The sequence below is a fragment of the Panthera leo genome, chromosome C1, assembly GCF_018350215.1.
Source record: "Panthera leo isolate Ple1 chromosome C1, P.leo_Ple1_pat1.1, whole genome shotgun sequence".
NCBI lineage: Eukaryota > Metazoa > Chordata > Mammalia > Carnivora > Felidae > Panthera > Panthera leo.
Window position 1 is genome coordinate 220205137 of NC_056686.1, and position 20062 is coordinate 220225198.

Sequence of the window (20062 nt, forward strand, 5' to 3'; positions counted from 1 at the left end):
GAAGAGGGCACCGTTTCCCCTCAATGTAATTTCCCTGCAAATCAACTATTTAAAGCCAAAAGAACAGTACCGTGAAGATTTATGGTGTGTGTGTGTGTGTGTGTGTGTGTGTGTGTGTGTGTGTGTGTACTTTTGACATCGATGTTTATACAAACATGTTACGGGTGTGACGACACCGTACAGAAGAAACGGTCAGTGGGACTGCAGAGCGGGAAGAGGGAAGCATCGGCTGTGAAGTCGGATTATCCACAACCAGTGTGAAGGGGCAAATGTCACGGTAGCCTCCGAGCAACCATTAAAAAAACGAGGGAGACACAGTTGAGAAGCTAACAGCCATAGAAACGATGAGACCTCTCATTTGTGACCACGTGGGTGGGCCTAGCATGAGTGAAACAAATCAGCCAAAGAAAGAAACCAGAGAATTTCACTTATATGTGTTATCTAAAAAACAAAACAAGCAAAAAAAGCAGGAAGAGACCCATAAATGCAGACAACGCGCCGGTGGTTGCCAGAGGGGAGGGGGGGGTGCTGGAGAGAAGGGCGCAGGGGAGAGGGAGGGCCAGGCTTCCGGTTCCGGTTCCGGGGCGAAGGAGTCCCGGTGCGGGACCACAGCCAGTGGCGCTGGAGGAGCGTCTCGCGGTGACAGCCGGGAGCTACGCTCGTGGGAGCACGGCGTCCTGCCCACGCTGTCCGGCCACCGCGTTGTACACCTGAGAGTGACGTGACAATGTGTGTCAACTATATTTCAATAAGAAAAAGCGGGGGGGGGGGGGGGCACCTGGGTGGCTCAGTTAAGCCTCTGACTCTTGGTTTCAGTTCAGGTCATGATCTCGTGGTTCGTGGGTTACAGCCTGTGTTGGGCTCTGCACCGACCATACGGAGCCTGCTTGGGATTCTCTCTCTGGCCCTCCCTCACTCTGTCTCTCTAAAAAATAAATAAATAAACATAAAAAAAAAACCCTAACAGAATAAGACAGAATGCCAAATATATTTAACCCAAGAGAATGCAGTAAAGGAACAAAAACAAGAAAGAACAAAAAAACAAATCAAGATGGCGGTCTTACAACCAACCATACGAGTAATATTGTTCTTAAATGTAAGTGGACTCAACATTCCAGTTAAAATATAGTTTTTTGACAATAAAAGCAAGCCTACAAGAGATGTACTCTGAATGCAGACAAAGAGGTTCAATGTAGAAAGGTAGGAAGACAGACACGGCACATAGACAACCACCACCGGAGAGCAGGTATGGTTGTTATTCTCCAACTTCAAGGTACACGCAAGTTACCAAGGGTAACATGTCATAAACATGAAATATCATACGTACGCATTTAATAACAGAGCTTCGAAGTTGTGAAGCAAAAGCAGGCGGAAGTAAAGGAGAGAATTAGCCTCAATGATTGTTGGAGAGTTTAACACCTGTCTGCAATCAGATAGAACCAGACTCCCTCCCCCAAAAAGTTCAGTAGTATGCTAGAAATCTGAATGACCCCATCAAGCGACCTGACCTAACAGTGTCAGGTCCGCTCACCCGACAACTGTCGACTTTTTACTCATCTGGACTGTGTATGATATATTCACCAAGTTATAGCACACATTGTGGCATAAAGTAACTCTAAGAACATGTTCTCTGGGCTTTACAGAGTTGAATTAGAAGTCACTAGCAATACGGTAAGTAGAAAATCCTTAAATATTTGGAAAGTAGTAGCATACCTTCCAAATAATCCAGTTCCAAAAAGAAAGTCACTAGAGAAAATATTTTGAGCTAGGAGGTCGTAAGAACACACTCTACTAGTACCTGAGGGAGGCAGCTGAGGCAGGGCTTACAGGAAAATTCATAGTTTCAAGTGTTACAAGCTAAAAATGGGCTAGATATCAATGATGCAAGTTTCTCATTTAAGAAATCAAAAAACAGGAGGAAATTAAACTCCGGATGATTAGAATAAAAAATAATATGAAGCAAAACTTCTCCAATTTATGTACTTTAGCAATACAAAAATTCAGCAATAACTAAAAATGATAAATCATTACAATCAGGTGGGGTTTACCTGAAGGATGCAAGGTTGGTTCGACATCTGAAAAACTGTTCCTATAACGAATCACATTAAGAGAATAATATAGCAGGGGCGCCTGGGTGGCTTGGTTAAGTGTCTGACTTTAGCTCAGGTCACGATCATGCGGTTCGTGGGTTCGAGCCCCGAGTCTGTGCTGACAGCTCAGAGCCAGGAGTCTGGTTCAGATTCTCCCTCTCTCTCTGTTCCTCCCCCACTCGTGCTCTGTCTGTCTCTCTCTCTTTCTCAAAAATAAACAAACATTAAGGAAAAAAAACAACAAAAAAACATCAATTCCAAAATCATAAACCTTAAAGTAAAAGAGAAAACCATAAAAATTCTTGGAGAAAATGCAAGTTATTCATCTCTGCTGCCTGGCTTGGGCAAAACAACTTACGAAAGGGCATTAAAAGGACAAACCGTAAAAGACAAGACTGGTAACAGAACGTGAAAAGTAAGACACTTTGTTAACGAAACGAAAAGCTAAGTCATCAGCTGGAACGCTGTTACCGTGTCAACGTGCAGACCTTGCATGCAGAACGCGGAACCTTCAGAGCTGGGCGACAGGGGCACAGGATGCGGGCGCTGGCTTCACAGATGAGAAACGGGCACCAGGAGGGTGCGACCCCGTCAGGCATCCGGGAGTGTGTTTATCAGCACAGGGAATGCCGTCCGCGGCCACTCAAGGACCAGTGCCGCAGAGAGGGCGGCCCGGGGACCGTAGTGAGGTCGCGCTGGGCACCAGTAAGCCTGGTGCCCACGGGACTGGGCGGTAGCAGGCCGAGGTCGTCACCCGAGAAGTGAAACCACGTGTCTGCGTGCAGGAGCGCACAGACGCTCGTGACGGCCCAGAGCTGCAAACAAACCAACCCACGTCCGTCAAAGAGAGTAGACAAAGCTGTGACGGACGTGCCCTGGGCATCAAAACACCCAAGCTTCCGCTAAGAGCAATAGCAGGAATGAATCTCAAAAGTGTTTCCCTGAACGAAAGGAGTAAATACTGGATGGTTCCATTCATAAGGGGTCCCAGAAGTCGCACACCTAGTCTGTGGCAACAGAAATCTGGCCCTGGTTGGGGGGCAAGGGCTGGGGGCCGGGCTATTACGGTCTTGACTTACGGGCACGGACACCTCAAGTGTATGCGCTAATTCTACGTAACTATACTTCAAAAGAGTTGATTTTTTTTAAGTAAAAAAAAAAAAAAAATTCTAGTAATCTCTGATAATTAAAACACAGTGGACTGGCCCAGGGTGGACAGGCAGGGCGCCTGGACGGGGAGGGGGGTGGCAGACAGGCAGGGCGCCTGGACGGGGAAGGTGACGCAGGCCCTTCCGGCTGGGGCTGGGACAGCGAGCCTTTTATCCGCACAAAAGTCTAGGTGCGTTGATGAGCTGAAGGGGAGGTTTTAAGTCAAGCTGTAATGCTTCCGGAAAAAAATACATAGAATACGTATTTTCTGACCTGTGTTCAGGGAAGACTGGTTAATTAGGAAACACCAAAACCTATCCAGAAAGGAGAGCCTGGGAAACTGAACCACATATAATTAAAGTTTAGTAAGAGAAGGAAGTGATACAGACAGGACTGGATACTGGCACCACAAGTAACTGACAAGGAGCTTATATCCAAATTATATGGGGACGAAGCCGGCGGGACAGACACAGCGGACGCGGGTCAGAGGGCCGGGTCAGGACTTCCCAAGAGGAGGGACCAAGCAGGCAGGGATGGACACTGCTCAGCCTCACTGGCCGTCAGAGCAGCCTGACCGCACAAGTCGGCACCTCAGGACGCGGGGAGTTTCTGGAAGGCAGGGCCTCTCTGATCCTCAGTGTCAGATGGGGGCAGGGGCTGGACCCGCTGTCTCAGAGCCGTGTGGACAGTGTGGAGTCCTGAACGACCAAACACAGATGGCAAGTAACAGAGAAGGGTGAGGACGGGGTTGGGCTTCAGTGGCAGACAGGCAGGGACCTGTCCCGACACCTGCCACTCCCAGGGGTCTGCAGAAGCCAGGCGTTCTGCCTGCCAGCTGCTGGGAGGACAGACACACACTTCCAGTCCCCGCCCCCCTCCCTTCTTCTGGCCCCACGTGTGAGCTTCTCACTTCCAGGTTCTGTCCATGTCGAGCCAGCGGGGAGGCCAACCCAGGCACCCACCAGCCTTCGGTCGGCCGGGTCACTCTGCGGGGCTGAGCCTTCCTCTGGCCCTGCCCCCACAGGCTTCACCTCACCTCCTCTGTCCTGCAGAGAGGGGCTCCTCTGTTTCCTAAAGCCCAAAGTCAGTTCTCCAGCAAAAATAAAGCTCCCCCCACCTCCACAAAACCCCGATAAAATAAGTAACCTCTGGCAAGTACCAGCAAGAAAAAGAGACAACGGTCATACGCAAAAGATCAGAGATGTAAGGTGGACACAGAATGGCAGAGAGAGACCAGTACGTGTCACTTCTTCCTCAAACTTGAAAACCTAGAAGAAAGGGCACCTTTCCCGGGAACCGTGAGGGGAGGCTGCCAACGGAGCAACGAGGGAGAGGGTCGGGCAAGCAGGGAGGGAAGCAGGGGCCGCCCAGGCTGGGCCCAGATGCTGTCCCCTGGACACCCACCAGGAACAGGCAATTTCCACGGGGCTCCCTCCTTGTCAGGGAATGGAAACCACTAAAAAGCTCCCAGCTCACTCTGTGAAAAACTGATACCCAAATGGATAATAATTCCTGAAAATCATGCAAGTAGGAGCTACCCTCAAAAAGCAGGCACGCCTCAACACTTAGAAGTTATTATTCTGATTCACTGCGTCAAGAACTTCAATGAGAAAAAACACAGAATCCTCCCAAAAGAGGCTGCAAATGCATTTGATGAAACTCAAAACCCCTTCCTGAATATAATTCTTACCATAGTAAAAACACAGTAGAAACAGGATGTCCTTACCCGACCAGCCCGCGAGCCCCTCACGGGGTGAGCGCCAACACACGTCTCTGCTCGGTCAGGGTTGTGCCCAAGAACCAGCTGTCAGATGTGACAGACACGTCCCAGTTCAGCACAGGTGGACAGAAACCAGAGCCCTCCCACCACCAACAGCAATCAGAAGGCGAAGCCACATGCCGTCGGTACAGCCACGAACGCTAGAGAGGACCACGACGTCACCTGCCATGAAACGTCCAACACCTACATAACTACACAAGATTATAAAGAAAGAAACTTGGTGCCCCCGAAAGAGCGCAAACTAGACCTGAAACCATGGCAACACAGCCCCGAGCCGCTGTGTGCTGCTGCAGACGAGGAGGCCGCTTCTCCCCGGATTCATTCGTGCACTTGTGCAGCCCAGCACATACGGCTCATGCAGAAGAGGAAGTGCTGAAGAATTCACCAAGGAAATTTAGAGAAAGGAGTATCGGGAACCTACGTTATTGAACAATTTTAAATTACTATCAGTGAGGAGGCAGACAGACAGACGGACACTTCCTCTCCCATCTGTGGGATGGGCCCGAGCCAGGCAGGACACTTCAGGTCTGTGGGGCACTGGTCACCACGGGTCTGTACACGGCATCACGGGAAAACAAATCTGGGACGGACTGGGGTCTGAGTGTGAAAAGCTACAAGAGTGTGGGGAAGGGAGGGATGCTTGGATACTCTGGTCATCTGAGCAGAAACACCTCCCAGAGCCAGAACCCAAATCCAGACGCCATGGAGGGAAAGACCCCTGGAGGGAGCGACAGGAAAGCTCACAACGGGTGGTGGAGCACGGCACAAACCAAACTACCACGTGCCACCAAACGGGGACTGTGTCACATAAGCAGCAGACACGGGGGTACCAGCCACGCACACAGAAAGCGCCCGTAAGTGACAACGCACACAACACAGGCAAGGACCGCGAACGTCAAGTAGGAGAGGAGACGTGGGGACGCTCGCTGCATCCACGAGTTCGACGTAAACATGGCCGAGATGCCGTCTTCGATCCGTCAGGCTTGCGAGGGCCAGTAAGTCTGCGAGCAGCGCTGATGAAGGAGCAGCGAGCCAGGTGCCCTCACGCAACGCTGGTGGGAACGCGGCGGTCAAGAAAAGCACTTTAACGGAATCTGTCACGATTTAAAATGTGCCTTTGACCCAGCAATTCAATCGGGAGAAATCTCGCAGAAGCGGACAGCACAAACGCAGAAGGACGTGTGTGCCAGAAAAACGGCAAACCCGAGGCCCCCGCCCGCTGGCCAGGGACCAGGTGTCTGAATGGTGGCACACCCCCATGCGGGCACGAGAAAGCACGGGCAGACAGGCTCGGTCAAGCAGAAAGGCAGACTTCAGGCCGAGGGATGGGCCGTGACCCTGGCCCGAGTGCGTGACGGTGGCGAGGGCACCCGTGAGGGGACTGCGGTGTGGACTCACCTGCTCCACGTGGGGCTCCTTGGCGAAGGAGATCCTGGCGACGGAGTGGGACGTGATGCATAGCTCCTGCCCGTTCACCTCGCCCTCCTCCACCTCCACGATGCCTGCGGGACCGCCAGTCCTCAGTGTCCCGCCCGCGGCTTCCTAGGCCGCTGCTCCCACCACCGGCCTTTGCACCCCAGGCTTCGACAGGTCTGAACTTTGAAGCCATCGAGGCAACGACCTGTCCCCCTGGCCAGCACAGAGACTCCCAGGCGTCGAGGGGGAAAGACTCACGGGTCCTCTTATAGCTGGGGGGGGGGGGGGGGGGGGGGGTCTGTGGAGGGTCATTCTCTCAGGGGGTGCCCTGACCCTGGCCCTGCCCTGGGCCCCATGAAAAAGGCCAGGAGGCATCCCCCTCCCGGCCGTTTGCTGCCCCCTCGACCTCCAGCTCACTACTGCCTTGGGCAGGCCCACCCCAAGTCGGGCTGGTTCTGTCCACCTGCTTCTAGGAAGTGAGCCTCACTTGGACCAGTGAGCAAGGTTAAAGGTCAAGCAGGTGTGGTTCGAGTAATTTCCAATTAATCAACCCTGTGAGCTATCTTAGGGTGGCCTGGCACTGGGGGCAGTGCGGACTTCCAGAGAACCTCGGGCCACGTGTGGGCCTCCTGGTCTGGTTCCCTCCACGCAGCCCCAGCCTACGGGAAACACCCGTGTGCAGCTCAGGGGAAAAGGGGACCCGCAGCCCCTGCCACCAGCTCCCTCCCGCCAGCCCCACTGGGCCTGTCCGAAGGCCTGATGCTTCCCAGAGGTCACTTGCAGAGTGGCAGGCGGGACGCAGATGCCACCTCTGGCGCTGGCCACCCCTCTGCTGGCACGCAGGCAGGGGGCGGGCCGTCCAGGGACAGTACCTGTGTTCTGGGCGCTGACGAAGGCCACCTTGTTGGTGTCGGGCTTGAGGCGGATGAAGCCACACTCCCTGTGCATGGGCTTGTGCGTGTCCGGGTGGAAGGCGTTGAACCTAGCGGGCAGGAGGGTGAAGGCCCAGGTAGCGGATTCCCCCGAGACAGGGCCGGGCTGCGTGCACGTGCCCGTCTCACTGTACGAAGCCCCCACCCACCAAATGCTTCTCGTTCACGTGGAAAATGCAGAGACACATAAAAGACACGGCCCAAGAGACACGAGAGGCCACGTGTGTGGCCCGGCTGCCAGGTACGTCGGGACTTTCTGTCTCCGACCCAGAAGCCGCTCCTCTAGGTGCCACCCGCCCTCGCTCTCGTCTGTGTCCCCGTCTTCCCGACCATCACGACTGACAGTGACCTTGACGACAGAAACTCGGTCTCCATAGTTTAGGCACGCGCCTCCCGCAAGGCTCCTCCGTGCTTTTCAGTCCCACGCGCCCCACGAGCACAGTCGAATCCCGCCCTCACCCCAGGCTTTGCCTCTTGGGAGCTATTATCGTGCTCGGGGGTCCCACCAACCCCCACGTAAGACACAGCAGGCACGAAGTCAGGGTGCTGACAGAGGACCTCAAAGGCCGTGCGCTTGGCTGTGTGGCACGAATCTGAGAACCACGATACCAACCGCTTCTCTGAGACCTCACACGGCTCGGCTCAGGGGGGAGTTCCGGGAAAGGCATGTTCGTCATTTTATTCTCAGTGACACGGGGGTGGCTGGTCTCCATACAGGACCGCGGCAGACACTGGGAACTTAACCGAGTGCCGGCACCACTGATGGTGTGTTTGCATCAACACGCCCGAGGCTTTGTGGTCGGCCGCGCGTCTTCAGAAACGCGACCACCAGGAAGCACCTCGTTACCCACTGTGCGACCAGATTCGGGGCAGGAAGAGGGCGCGTCTCCGAAATACAACCAAGTTCCTTTGTGTCTTCCCACCCGGCGCCCGCCGCTCCGTCCCCGGCCCGGACCTGCTCTCGCACGCGGTCGGGGGCACACTTACGAGAAGTTCAGCACGGGCTGGCCCACGTGGGAGATGTACACCTCCTCCAGGTACCGGAAGGGCTGCAGCGTCGGGAAGGTGCCGGCTCCCGGCGGGTCGGACAGCCAGGTGCCCAGCATCCAGGACAGCGGCTCCACCACCGGGTTCATCGTGGGGGGCTCTGAGGACAGAGGGAAGAGGCGGTCAGTGGGCTCCGTGTCCACGCTCGGCGAGGGAGCACGCCCTCGTGCGGACAGCAGAGCTGGTGCCTCCGTGAACGCGCACCAGCCGGCCGTCGAGCCGGGGAGAGACAGTCAGCAAATGTCATCTTGTCAGATGCAGCTCCCACACGGGGGAGACGGCAAGAGGGCCTGGAGGTGGGCGGGGCCGAGGCCAAGTCCAAGGAAGACAGGACCCGCGGAGGAGGGCTGCCCTGCGCCAGGCTGGCGGCAAGAAGTGGGAACAGCTGTGGGTGGAAAACGGCGGGTCGCCCCTCCACCGTGGGAGCCCGCCCAGGCAGACGCAGGTGGCCGGGGAGGGGTTGGGGGGGAAACCCGCTCCTTCCCCCAGCTGGCCGGCTCCTCCCGGCCTCTGCAGATGGCCTGTGGACAGCTGGGGGTGAGCATGGCCATAAGACTTTCGTAGTTAGACGACAAGAGAAAAGTGAAGTCGGGACTTCGGCTACCACCTATGGTGGAGACCAGGAATAAAAGCTTCATAGTCAAAGGTCTGGAGTGGGACAGAGCAGACAAACACCCTGCCCACGGGGACACCGGTGTCCCACCGAGGGAAGAGAGCAGTCCACCAAGAAATAAGAAAAGGATGCTGAGTGTGTGGCGAAAGAGGCGACAAGCCGAAAGGGGGTGGGGGGGTGTGGCATTTGAGCTTGAAACTTCGAGGGCGGAGGACGGTTCCCTGAGATGCGTGCAGAGGCCGCGGTGGGAGTGGGCCTGTGGCCGCTCCGGGACACGGAGGCTTCCTCAGGGCCAGCCGGGCCAGATCCTGGAGGACCCTGGGGACGTCTGAGTGGGAGACGCGGGGGCAGCCGTGCCTGGTGGCGGAAGAGGGCGGCCTGGGCCCCGTGTCGCCGGTGGAAAGGGCCAGATCCCAGGGGTGCCCTGCAGGGAGAGCCAGCTGCACGCACTGATGTCTGGGATGCAGGGCTGGCGAGCAGCGCCCGAGGTTCAAGGCATCAGGGAGACAAGGGGAGAGCAAAGCTCGGATGGTTTGGGCCTGCGGTTCTCAGAATAAACAGAAATCGCTGTTTTTCAGCCAGCCAGCCAGCCAGCCAGCCACAGCCTCTGAGAGGCTCTCTGTCCAGCGGACCCTGTGTCGCATCCAGGGCAGCACTTGGAGCCGCTGTCCAGGCACCACCTGCTGGTCCAGTCCCCTCTGAGAGCAGTGCCCGCCTGGGCTGGTGAGCATGGCCCTTCCCCTGGGCACATAGCCTAGGGTGGCGGTGGTGGAACTGCAGCCAGGCCCCGTGGGCCTGGGATGAGGGGGAGGGAGACAGACAGGGAAGGACCCAGAGAAGGAGGGAGGCAGACGGACAGACATAGAGAGACAGACCGGAAAGGACCCAGAGGCGGAGGGAGGCAGATGGACAGACATAGAGACAGGGAAGGACCCAGAGACGGAGGGAGACAGAAGGACAGACACAGAGACAGATCGGGAAGGACCCAGAGACGTGGGGGAGACAGACAGACAGACAGACACAGACATAGAGACAGACAGGGAAGGACCCAGAGACGGAGGGAGACAGACGGACAGACACAGAGACAGGGAAGGACCCAGAGACGGGGGAGAGACAGACAGACAGACAGACACAGACATAGAGACAGACAGGGAAGGACCCAGAGACGGAGGGAGGCAGACGGACAGACACAGAGACAGGGAAGGACCCAGAGACGGGGGAGAGACAGACAGACAGACAGACAGACACAGACATAGAGACAGACAGGGAAGGACCCAGAGACGGAGGGAGACAGACGGACAGACACAGACATAGAGACAGACAGGGAAGGACCCAGAGACGGGGGAAGACAGAAGGACAGACATAGAGAGACAGACAGGAAAGGACCCAGAGACGGAGGGAGACAGACGGACAGACACAGAGACAGGGAAGGACCCAGAGACGGGGGAGAGACAGACAGACAGACACAGACATAGAGACAGGGAAGGACCCAGAGACGGAGGGAGACAGACGGACAGACACAGACATAGAGACAGACAGGGAAGGACCCAGAGACGGAGGGAGGCAGACGGACAGACATAGAGAGACAGACAGGAAAGGACCCAGAGACGGAGGGAGACAGACGGACAGACACAGAGACAGGGAAGGACCCAGAGACGGGGGAGAGACAGACAGACAGACACAGACATAGAGACAGACAGGGAAGGACCCAGAGACGGAGGGAGACAGACGGACAGACACAGACATAGAGACAGACAGGGAAGGACCCAGAGACGGGGGAAGACAGAAGGACAGACACAGAGACAGATCGGGAAGGACCCAGAGACGTGGGGGAGACAGAGACAGACAGACACAGACATAGAGACAGACAGGGAAGGACCCAGAGATGGAGGGAGACAGACGGACAGACAGAGAGACAGGGAAGGACCCAGAGATGGGGAGAGACAGACGGACAGACAGAGAGAGCCGGGTTATGCTCTTTCTTGCCTCAAAATCTCTCTGGGGATCTCTCTGAGGGAACAGGGTTGGTAGGTGAGCATTATCACCTCTTTCAGAAAGGAATAAAAAACGACAACAGAGATAATTGAAAACGCTTTCCCTGGCCTTGGCTCTCAGGGAAGTCAGGTCACAGACACAACCCATGGCCACCAAAATGCGCAGGAGGGCTGTGTGGGGGCTGGGGTGGCCCTGGGACCCTGCCCGTGTTCACAAACAGCAGGAAAGGAGCCGGGCCCCTGGCGGGTGCCACTGACCTTCAGGGACACAGGACCCCCTGCCCCCCTGCTTCATGAGCACCCTGCATTCCCGTCAGACTGTGCCAACCGCGGGAGCCTGAGAGTGGACGTGGGGCCTGGAGCCCGAAGACTGAAGTAGCACTGACCCCCACCAGGGCCCAGAGGAGGCCGTGAGTGTAGGCTCTGCACACAAGTCTGCACGCACGGGTCTGTACCCAGTCTGTGCACACGGCTCTGGCCCACGGGTCTGTGCATATGGGTCTGTGCATATGGCTCTGTGCCTGCTCTGTGCACACGGCTCTGCCCCCACGGGTCTGCGCACATGGGTCTGTACACACGGCTCTGCGTGCCCACTCTGTGCACACGGCTCTGTGCACGGTGAAGCAACCACCTCCAGGAAGAAATGCAAGAATGTGGGAGAGAAGCGGCAGGAGAGCAGGAGAGGTGAAACTCCAGCAGAAAGAAGTCGGGAGAGACGCATCAAGAAGCTGGGAGTGGAGGTGGACGAGGACAGCATGGCACTCACGGCAGACACGCGCTACAGAGGACAATGAGAAGAGTAAAACGAAAACAAAGTCAAGAGGTTTGGAGACTTGGGCTGGGGGCGTGTGCAACATGCAGCCTGTGCAAAGACAGGTGCAGGGAGAGGGTGGGGGAGGGGGGAGAGGCTATGGCGGGGGGGGGGGGGGGGGGAGGGGGAGAGGGGAGGGGGGACCTGGGCCGCGCGCGAGTCCCACGGCTGGGTGTCCTCCTGTGAGAGGACGACACGCGTCCACGTGGCTGCTGTTCACAGCTGCTGGATGCGGAAACCTCCCCGCGGCTTCTGGCCGACGAGTGGGTGAGCACGACGTGGCACAGCCAGACGGAGGAACAGTATCCGTCATAAAAACGAACGAAGAGGGCACCTGGGGGCTCAGTCCGTTAAGCGTCTGACTCTTGATTTCAGCTCAGGTCATGATCTCATGATTCGTGGGACAGAGCCCCACGTCGGGCTCTGCAGTGACAGCACAGGGCCTGCTTGGGAATCAATCAATCAATCACACTCTCTCTCTCTCTCTCCCTCCCTCCATCCCTCCCTTTGCCCCCTCCTGCGCGTGCGTGCTCTCTCTCTCGTAAATAAACTTAAAAGGACTGAAGCACTGACTAATGCTACCACGTGGATGAACCAAGAAAAAGACCACGCACCCTGATTCCACTCATATGAAACGTGACAACAGGCGAGCCCGCAGAGGCCCAGAGCGGACCCACGGTTCCTCCGCGGCAGCGTCCGGCAGATGCTAGTGCCACGCTTACAAGATGCACGGGGAGAGTGAGCGTCACGGATTTGGTAGCTGCCACAGGTGTGTCTGACACAGCCGCTCACGGCCCCACGTGGACATCTGGAGGCGCTGGTCCACTGAGATGTGCTTTAAGGCTAAGACACACACGGATTTCAAAAACTCAGCACAAAAAGGACTTCAGACATCTCAGTAACTTTTAGGTTCCGATGGTTATGTATCGAAGTAACGTTTCAGGTAATATTGGGTTAAATAAAATACAGCATTAAAGTTCGCTTCACCTGTTTCTCTTTACCTTTTTATTTTTAAGCAGGTTCCAGGCCAAACGTGGGGCTTGAACTCCCAACCCTGAGATCAAGAGTCGTACGCTCACTGACTGAGCCAGCCAGGCGGCCCTCTCTTTACCTTCTTAGTGTTGCTACAGGACAATTTCAAACCACGTCCGAGCTCACGCTGTGCTCCTGTTGGACGGCGCCGTGATGGACGGTCTCTACACTAACACTCAGGGATCTCCGCTACAGCGAATTCTGAGGACACCACCAAAGGACAGCCTTCGCCAGGCAGCCACAGGGAAGTGACAGCAAAGGGATTCCCAGAAAGTCATGGAAGCGTTCCCCAGGAGAACTGGTCCCAGGTGGTGGCCGCCCTGACCATGCCCGAGGTCTGCCCCCGAGTGGCGACGTCACGGAGGCGGGCAAGCCAAGCACAGACCAAGTGGGGAAGGTTTTACTCTAAAAACATACGCCATGGTACAATATAAAAAATAAGGCAGAGCTAAAGCCACACGTACCGGAACTCACCTATGAAAAGGAAAAGCTTTTCACACTGGATCACAGAGCAAGACCTTCAACTCTTGCTGCAAAGGAGAGATTCACCAGACAGAATCACTCAGAAAGGCATTTCAGAGCCAGGCAAAGGTGGGCCCAAGGGAAAGCTAGCATCGTGCTCCCGTGGTGAGGGAACATGAACTTCCACCCAAGATGCGTTAGAACAGACAGAGCACGGCTCTCCAGAGCGCTCAGGGTCCCGGTCCCGGCGAAGACCCCGCGGTCAGGAAGACGCAGGCGACCAGCAGCAGCCGTGACAAAGCAGAAACTACTGACGACACACAGATGCTCACAGGAAGAAACCAGCAGGAACCGTGGTTCGTGTGGGTCCGAGAGAACAGCACGGCACGGAGGGCTCACTCCATACGACTAGAGAGCTAGTTCTGAGCGAGCGACGCTGTGCTCCGCGCCCGGGACTGCAGAATCTCCTCTCCAAGCCTCACGAAAACTGACCTTGTAAATGGTCAGAAAGTAAAGAGAGTCCCCACCATGTCGTCCGACCACAGCGCAGCAAGGCTATGAAAACATGATCAGATTTCCCTCAAAAATGTCATGCCACAAAAGAGACCATGTACGTAATCTGCGTTTCTATCTGCATGAAATTCTAGAATAGGTAAACGGGTGTGGGGTGGGGACTGGGGCAGGAGGGCACGGAGATCCGGGGACTCTGGGTGATGGCATCACATAGGAGTCACGGAGGGACACCCAGGGCTGTTTTACTTATATTAACTGTACCTCAGTGAAAACATTCAGATGTGAAACTTCCACAAAGCAAACAAACATGAAAAGAAAAAAACAATCTGAGCCTGGGAACGCCTTCCCAGGACCTGTTTACTGTCACCACAGCACAGGTTCATGAGTGGCCAGGTGACTCCAACCTCAGCTGGCACTTCAGGGGGCAGCCTAGCCTCCCAGGGCCCCTGGTCTGTGCTGGCCGACTGCTGCCCACAGGGAGACAGCCTTCTCTTGCAGATTGTTTTGGTATTTTAAGAAAATCTAGAACTACTGACCTGGGGGTAAAATACCCCTATTTCTGAAGATGCATTTGAATGACAACTGCAGCTTACAGCGTGAGGTGTGGTTTGGTGAGTCAGTGGTCAGGGCCCGGGCATATGGACGTCCTCCCAACACCCCTGCAGGGGCCCGGGGGTCTGCTGGGCCTCCTCCCCCCGCAGGTGCTGGCCCTGGAACCACTGAAGGTGATCCTCAGAGGATCTGGGGGCTTTCTGCGTCAGCCCTCACTTGCCAGTAGGCAAGACAGGTGTCTGCACAAGCAATTCTGACAAAGTGACACCAGAAGGGGGGGGAGGGGGAGAGGGAGTGGGGGGGGGAGGGAGGGGGGAGGGAGCGGGAGGGGGGGAGAGAAGACAGGAACAGCACACAGGTGGAAAAGGTGCTCCGAGATCTTGTGAAGGGTGGGGGACGGGGGACTGCGACCGCCCACCCAGCTAACGCAGGCAGATGCAGGCGGAGCCTGGCCCATCCCAGCAGCCCTGGACTGCACCCTCTCTACCTCTGGGGTGCTGATGCAGGGCCTTGGGACAAGACAGCAGCACCCCAGGTGGTCTGCTAGCACGGGTCTGGCCCGTTCCCTCTTTCCTTGGTGACGACGACTGCGGGCCAGAGTGCAGGTGCTGTGCTGTGGGGGCTCGGGCAGGGGACAGGGGACCGGGGGGAGGGGCTGGAGTGGGTGACTACGGCTGGGTGAGGTGACACAGAGGGACAGCCTGCCCAGGGTGGGGACCAGGGAGGTGGGCTGCGGGGACTCATACCGGAAGCCCGGAGGACAGAATCGCCGGAACCACAAAATGGGAAGGGGGCTTCAGAGGTGATGCGGGCCAGGAAGAGTGGAGGAGAACAGGGATGGGTGGGCGGGTGCGGGTCAGGGGGAAAGCCCAGCAGGGGCCGGTGTCCCAGGCTGGCAGCCTGGAGGGGGATCGGGGCCAAGGGTGGACATCACCCCAGGACAGGTCAAAACCCCCAGAGGGGTGGGCTCAGCAGGGTCACAGCACTGGGACCCGGGGTGAGAGGGTGTCTTCAGGAGAGCAAGTGGGAGAGACAGCTGAGGGTCTAACTTCTGCCTCTAACCAGTCTGTGTAAACCCGTTCGGTGGGCTTTGCAGCGGCGGGAGGGTGCACAGTAGGTCACGCAGAGCCTCCGTACAGGAGGCTCAGCAAGCCCTTGGGGAGACAAGATGCACTCAGACACCAGTGGTTTCTGAGGCCCACAGAACTCGCCTGATGGACCTGCAGAAGCCCCTCTGACGCGCCACATTCAAGCGGAAGGAAGCAGTGTTTCTTTGGCAACGCGAAGTTTCTGGAATGACTCTTCAAAGAAACACCATTTTGAGCAGCAAAAGTCAGAACCTGCGTGGAAGGTGCGTGCCATTAAGCCAATGTCAGGAGACTCTGGGTCGCCTCGCCCAGGGTCCACGACCAGCACGCACGTCCACCAAACCTCCAGCCCCAGGAGGCGTGGGATTCTGCCACGGAGAACCTAACTGCTCTGAATTAGGTTCTTCAAACGTAGTTCTCCCGGCTTCCTGGCAACTTGCTCTCGGCTGTGACGAATTTTAATTGAATAAGGATGACGGGGCAGGCACTAACCCGCCGGTGGTGGGCAGGGGGATTCCACGCCTCCTGCCAGGTCTGGTGCCCCCGGACGCCGCCCCCCGGCACGGGGTGAGCCAGGTCCTCGGCACCTGCACCCCTGCCCACGGCCCTGCCGCCACCGTGTCTCCTCCTGTTTTCAATGAAGCGGTGCAGGGGACGACCAACAGGGAAATTCTAAGATCCAAATGTCAAGTTACGTGAAATATGTCAAAATCCATCCAACCACATCCCTAAGACTGGTGTCTTTCACTCCATGTAAATCATACTTCATTAGAAAAATGAAAGTAAGATAAACTTGAAAGTCAAACAAACGAGCATAAGAAGTAAGGGATTTCAGCCTATTTGCCACTTTCTACCTCTTCAAGTAAATCAGACAGGCTTTTAGTTTCATTTTTTTCTTCTTTTATTAAAACCTCAACCGAAACGCAAAAACAAAAATTTAAATCTTCTCCAAGAAATTTAAATTTTCGTTTGTTGGCCCAAGACAGCAAAAGCAGGCTTACCCATCACTAAGTTTTCTGAACTCCAGACACCGTCAAGGTTCTTCAAGGTTGTTCTCTGCCAACTGACGGAAACGTTTGCACCTGGTTACTAACAGCTTGGCAGGAAGGGAGTGCCAAGCCGAAGAGTGCATTCTGGGAAGTGTAGTTCCAGCCGGGAGAGGACAAGGACACCCGGAGGTGACCAAACTGGGATCTGGGAGGAGATCATTTCGGGGCTTAGGAAGGTGGGACCTGCCAGGGAGTGAGGAGTGGGGCCTCGGCCCTGCACTGCCTCCCCCGGGGGCCACGGAGGGAACCCATCCCTTTAACGGGGAAGCAGGCGGAGCCAGGCACATGGCAAAAGCTGTTTCTGTAAGTCACCCTGGAAACTCCTGATGCGTCCCTTTGCATCTATCTCCTAGAGGGCCGGTGGACACTCATCTTGGCTCTGACACGGGTGCTCAAGACTGCTGTCTCTCCTGGCAAAGGTGTCAGCAGACAGGCCCAGGACCCCAGCGACAGGAAACAAGCAGACACGCTCGCTGGGGACGGACGCCTTCCTGGCGCCTCCCACCCTCCCCCTGCTTTGTGTTAGCAGACGGCAGTGTTTCCGACACCGGCTGCAAACACGAGAGACAGAGGGCCCAGGCCGCCGTCGCCTGGCTGGCGCTGGCCGTCCCGGCGGAGCAGACACTGTCCTGGCCCCGTGACCGCTCGTACCGCACCTGCCCGGCGCCTCAGGGGAAGCTGTTCTTTTGAGATGGTGGCAAGGCCCTCACTTTATTACTCGTCAGATGAAAAGGTGTTCGCGCACAGGGAAAAAAGAAAGGACAGGAAATAGGGCAAACGTTCCTGTAAAATACAGAAAGACACAAAAGGAGACCAAGTAGTTATTATTTGCGAGTATCATGGTTGATTACCTAGTTAACTCCAAAGCCTCAACTGAAAAACTATTAGAATAAGTGACTTTGATAAGATGGTTTGTTTTTAAAGTTAGTAGCTTTCCTACATATTAACAATAACCAAATAACAGAGGAGGGAGATTCACGGTTCAACTCTGACCCATAAAGAGCTTAGAAGCCCTAATTCCTGTCTTTACAACAAGAAAAACATGGAATGAACTGAAAATCAGTGGCTGCCTGGACCCATCAGAAGTGAGGTCCCAGTCTCCCAGAACTTGAAGGGACATGCTCACCCGGGGCAGATGTGAGCTGACAGGGACGCTGGATGACAACTGGGCAAGAGGCTGGAGCTGAACGCAGACGAGCAGGAGACAGTTTCCTGGGGGCCCCACGCTCCCTCGGGTCTCATTTCCAGGAACCCACCAAGTTCTCACTGTGAGAAGCCAAGGAAAAAAAATCCCCTGGTCTCTCTCCGGCACTGGAAGGGGAGAGAAAGTTCTGACCGGAGCTCAGAGCATGCTCCAAAGGAAAGGGCTGTTGTGCAGTGCAGATGTCACCTGAGCTTTACTCTACTGGGGACGGCTTCCCCCACGAGCTCCTACGGCCTCCCCCCCCGCCGCCCCCCACTCCAAGAGGACAAGAACGGGAAGGTCACAGCCCAGAAACACAGGCCACAGAAGAGGAACCCCACAGAAAGCTGACTGCAGAGTGTCCCCCTCCCCCACGCCCTCCTCAGGGCTCCGGCAGGTGAGGGGATCAGAGCAGAAAAAGCCGCAGGTGCAGGGGCTGGGAGGGAGTCCGGCAGACAAGCCCCAGGACAACAGTGGAGACGAAGCGTAAAGACAGCAGAGGAATCTGAGCCTGATGCAGGAGAGATCAGACACAACCCACCTGCCAGGCAGGCCAGCTTGGCGGCTCAGGTTCCATTACCATGTCCACCTTTCAGAACGATTATAAGCCATGCTAAAGGCAAGAAAAAATTCAGTCTGAAGAGACAACATCGGAACCTGACTCCGATAAGGCAGAGGTTCTGGAATCCTCAGACTCGGAATTTAAAATAACTATGATCCATCCGCTCAGGTTCTAGCAGAAAGAGCAGACGGCGTGCATGAACTGAGCTCTGTAAATGGAGAGGAAGCTGACAAGGGTCCAAAGGAAAGGCTGCACATCCAAACCAGCGCGAGACAGGTGAAACCTGGGGTGCCTGGGGTCCAGGAGAGAGCCAGCGAGCTCGAAGGCAGGCAGCAGAGACGTTCCACAGTGAGATGCAGAGAGCAGAACGCACACAATACTGGGGGGTTGGGGACAATTACAAAAGATATGTGTATGCATCATGGCAATGACAGCCAGAGGACAGAGGGAGAAAGGAGAAGAAATACATGAAGTAGTAGCTGAGAAGTTTTCAAAATTAATGACAGACACCAAACCACAGACCCAGGAAGCTCAGAGGACACCAATCACGACAAATACCAAAAAAACCGACACCTGCGCATTTCATATTCAAACTGCAAAAAACCAAAGATGGAGAGTCTTGAAAGAAGCCAGAGGAAAGGACTCTTACCTATAGAACAAAATGGGGAAGAATCACAGAGGGCATCTTGTGCAGGCAACAAGAGTAGAATTCCATGCCCAGAGACACTGTCCTTCAAACACAACACTCTACGTTAGTTGGGATTAAAATGAAAACTTAAAAGGCCCCTGGAGGGCTCAGTCAGTTGAGCCTCTGACTCTTGATCTTGGCTCAGATCGTGATCTCACAGTTCGTGGGTTCGAGCCCCACATCGGGCTCTGTGCTGCTGGCGCAGCGCCTGCTTGGGATTCTGTCTGTCCTTCTCACTGCCCCTCCCCCACTTGTGTGTGCGTGCACTCTCTCTGGAAATGAATAAAATGAAAACATAAGAAGAAAAAAAAAGAAAAGAAAAAGAAACTGTCCTTCAAAAAAGTAAACAAGAACTGGGGTGCCTGGGTGCCTCAGTAGGTTAAGCGTCCGACTTTAGCTCGGGTCACGATCTCACAGTCTATGGGTTTGAGCCCCCCATCAGCCTCTGTGCTGACAACCCGGAGCCCGGAGTCTGCTTCGGATTCTGTGTCTCCCTCTCTCTCTGCCCCTCCCCTGACTTTTCTGTTTTTCTCTCTAAAAAATAAATAAACATTAAAAAATTAAAAAAATAAAAAAAACAAAACACTGATTTCTGGGTGCATGGATGGCTCAGTTGGTTAAGCGTCCGACTTCGGCTCAGGTCACGATCTCAAGGTTCGTGAGTTTGAGCCCCACGTCGGGCTCTGTGCCAATAGCTCAGAGCCTGGAGCCTGCTTGGGATTCTGTGTCTCCCTCTCTCTCTGCCCCTCCCCGGCTCACACTCTGTCTCCCTCTCCCTCTCTCTCAACAAACAAACAAACAAACAAACAAACAAACAAACAAACGAAAACTAAAAAAAAGTAAAGAAGAACTAAAGACAAAAACTTTTTCAAACAAAACTGGAGGACAAAACTTGGTAGATATGCCCTATAAGAAATAGTAGTTCTTCAGGGAGAACGATGAAACAGGTTGGAAACCTGAGTCTGTACAGACAAGAGCACTGGGGAAGGAATATGTGAAAGATAAAATCTTTCCTTTTTCTTAATTCACCCAACAGATGAATGTGTTCAGATTAATGGTAGTGAGCCCAGCACATGCACAAGTGAGACGGAGTACCGGTTT

The 20062-nt window shown here is 55.2% G+C and overlaps 1 protein-coding gene across 4 annotated transcripts in view; it reads right to left on the reverse strand.

Annotated features, from left to right (window-relative positions):
* THAP4 (THAP domain containing 4) overlaps positions 1-20062 on the reverse strand; it is a 41681-nt gene that overhangs the window by 8233 nt on the left and 13386 nt on the right. For all 4 annotated transcript variants that reach the window (XM_042950850.1, XM_042950849.1, XM_042950851.1 and 1 more), the window contains exons 3-5: positions 8355-8514; positions 7308-7417; positions 6418-6521 (exon numbers count right to left, since the gene is read on the reverse strand). In XM_042950850.1, the coding sequence (XP_042806784.1) occupies positions 6418-6521; positions 7308-7417; positions 8355-8514 (374 nt within the window). The remainder of the gene's footprint in view (positions 1-6417; positions 6522-7307; positions 7418-8354; positions 8515-20062) is intronic.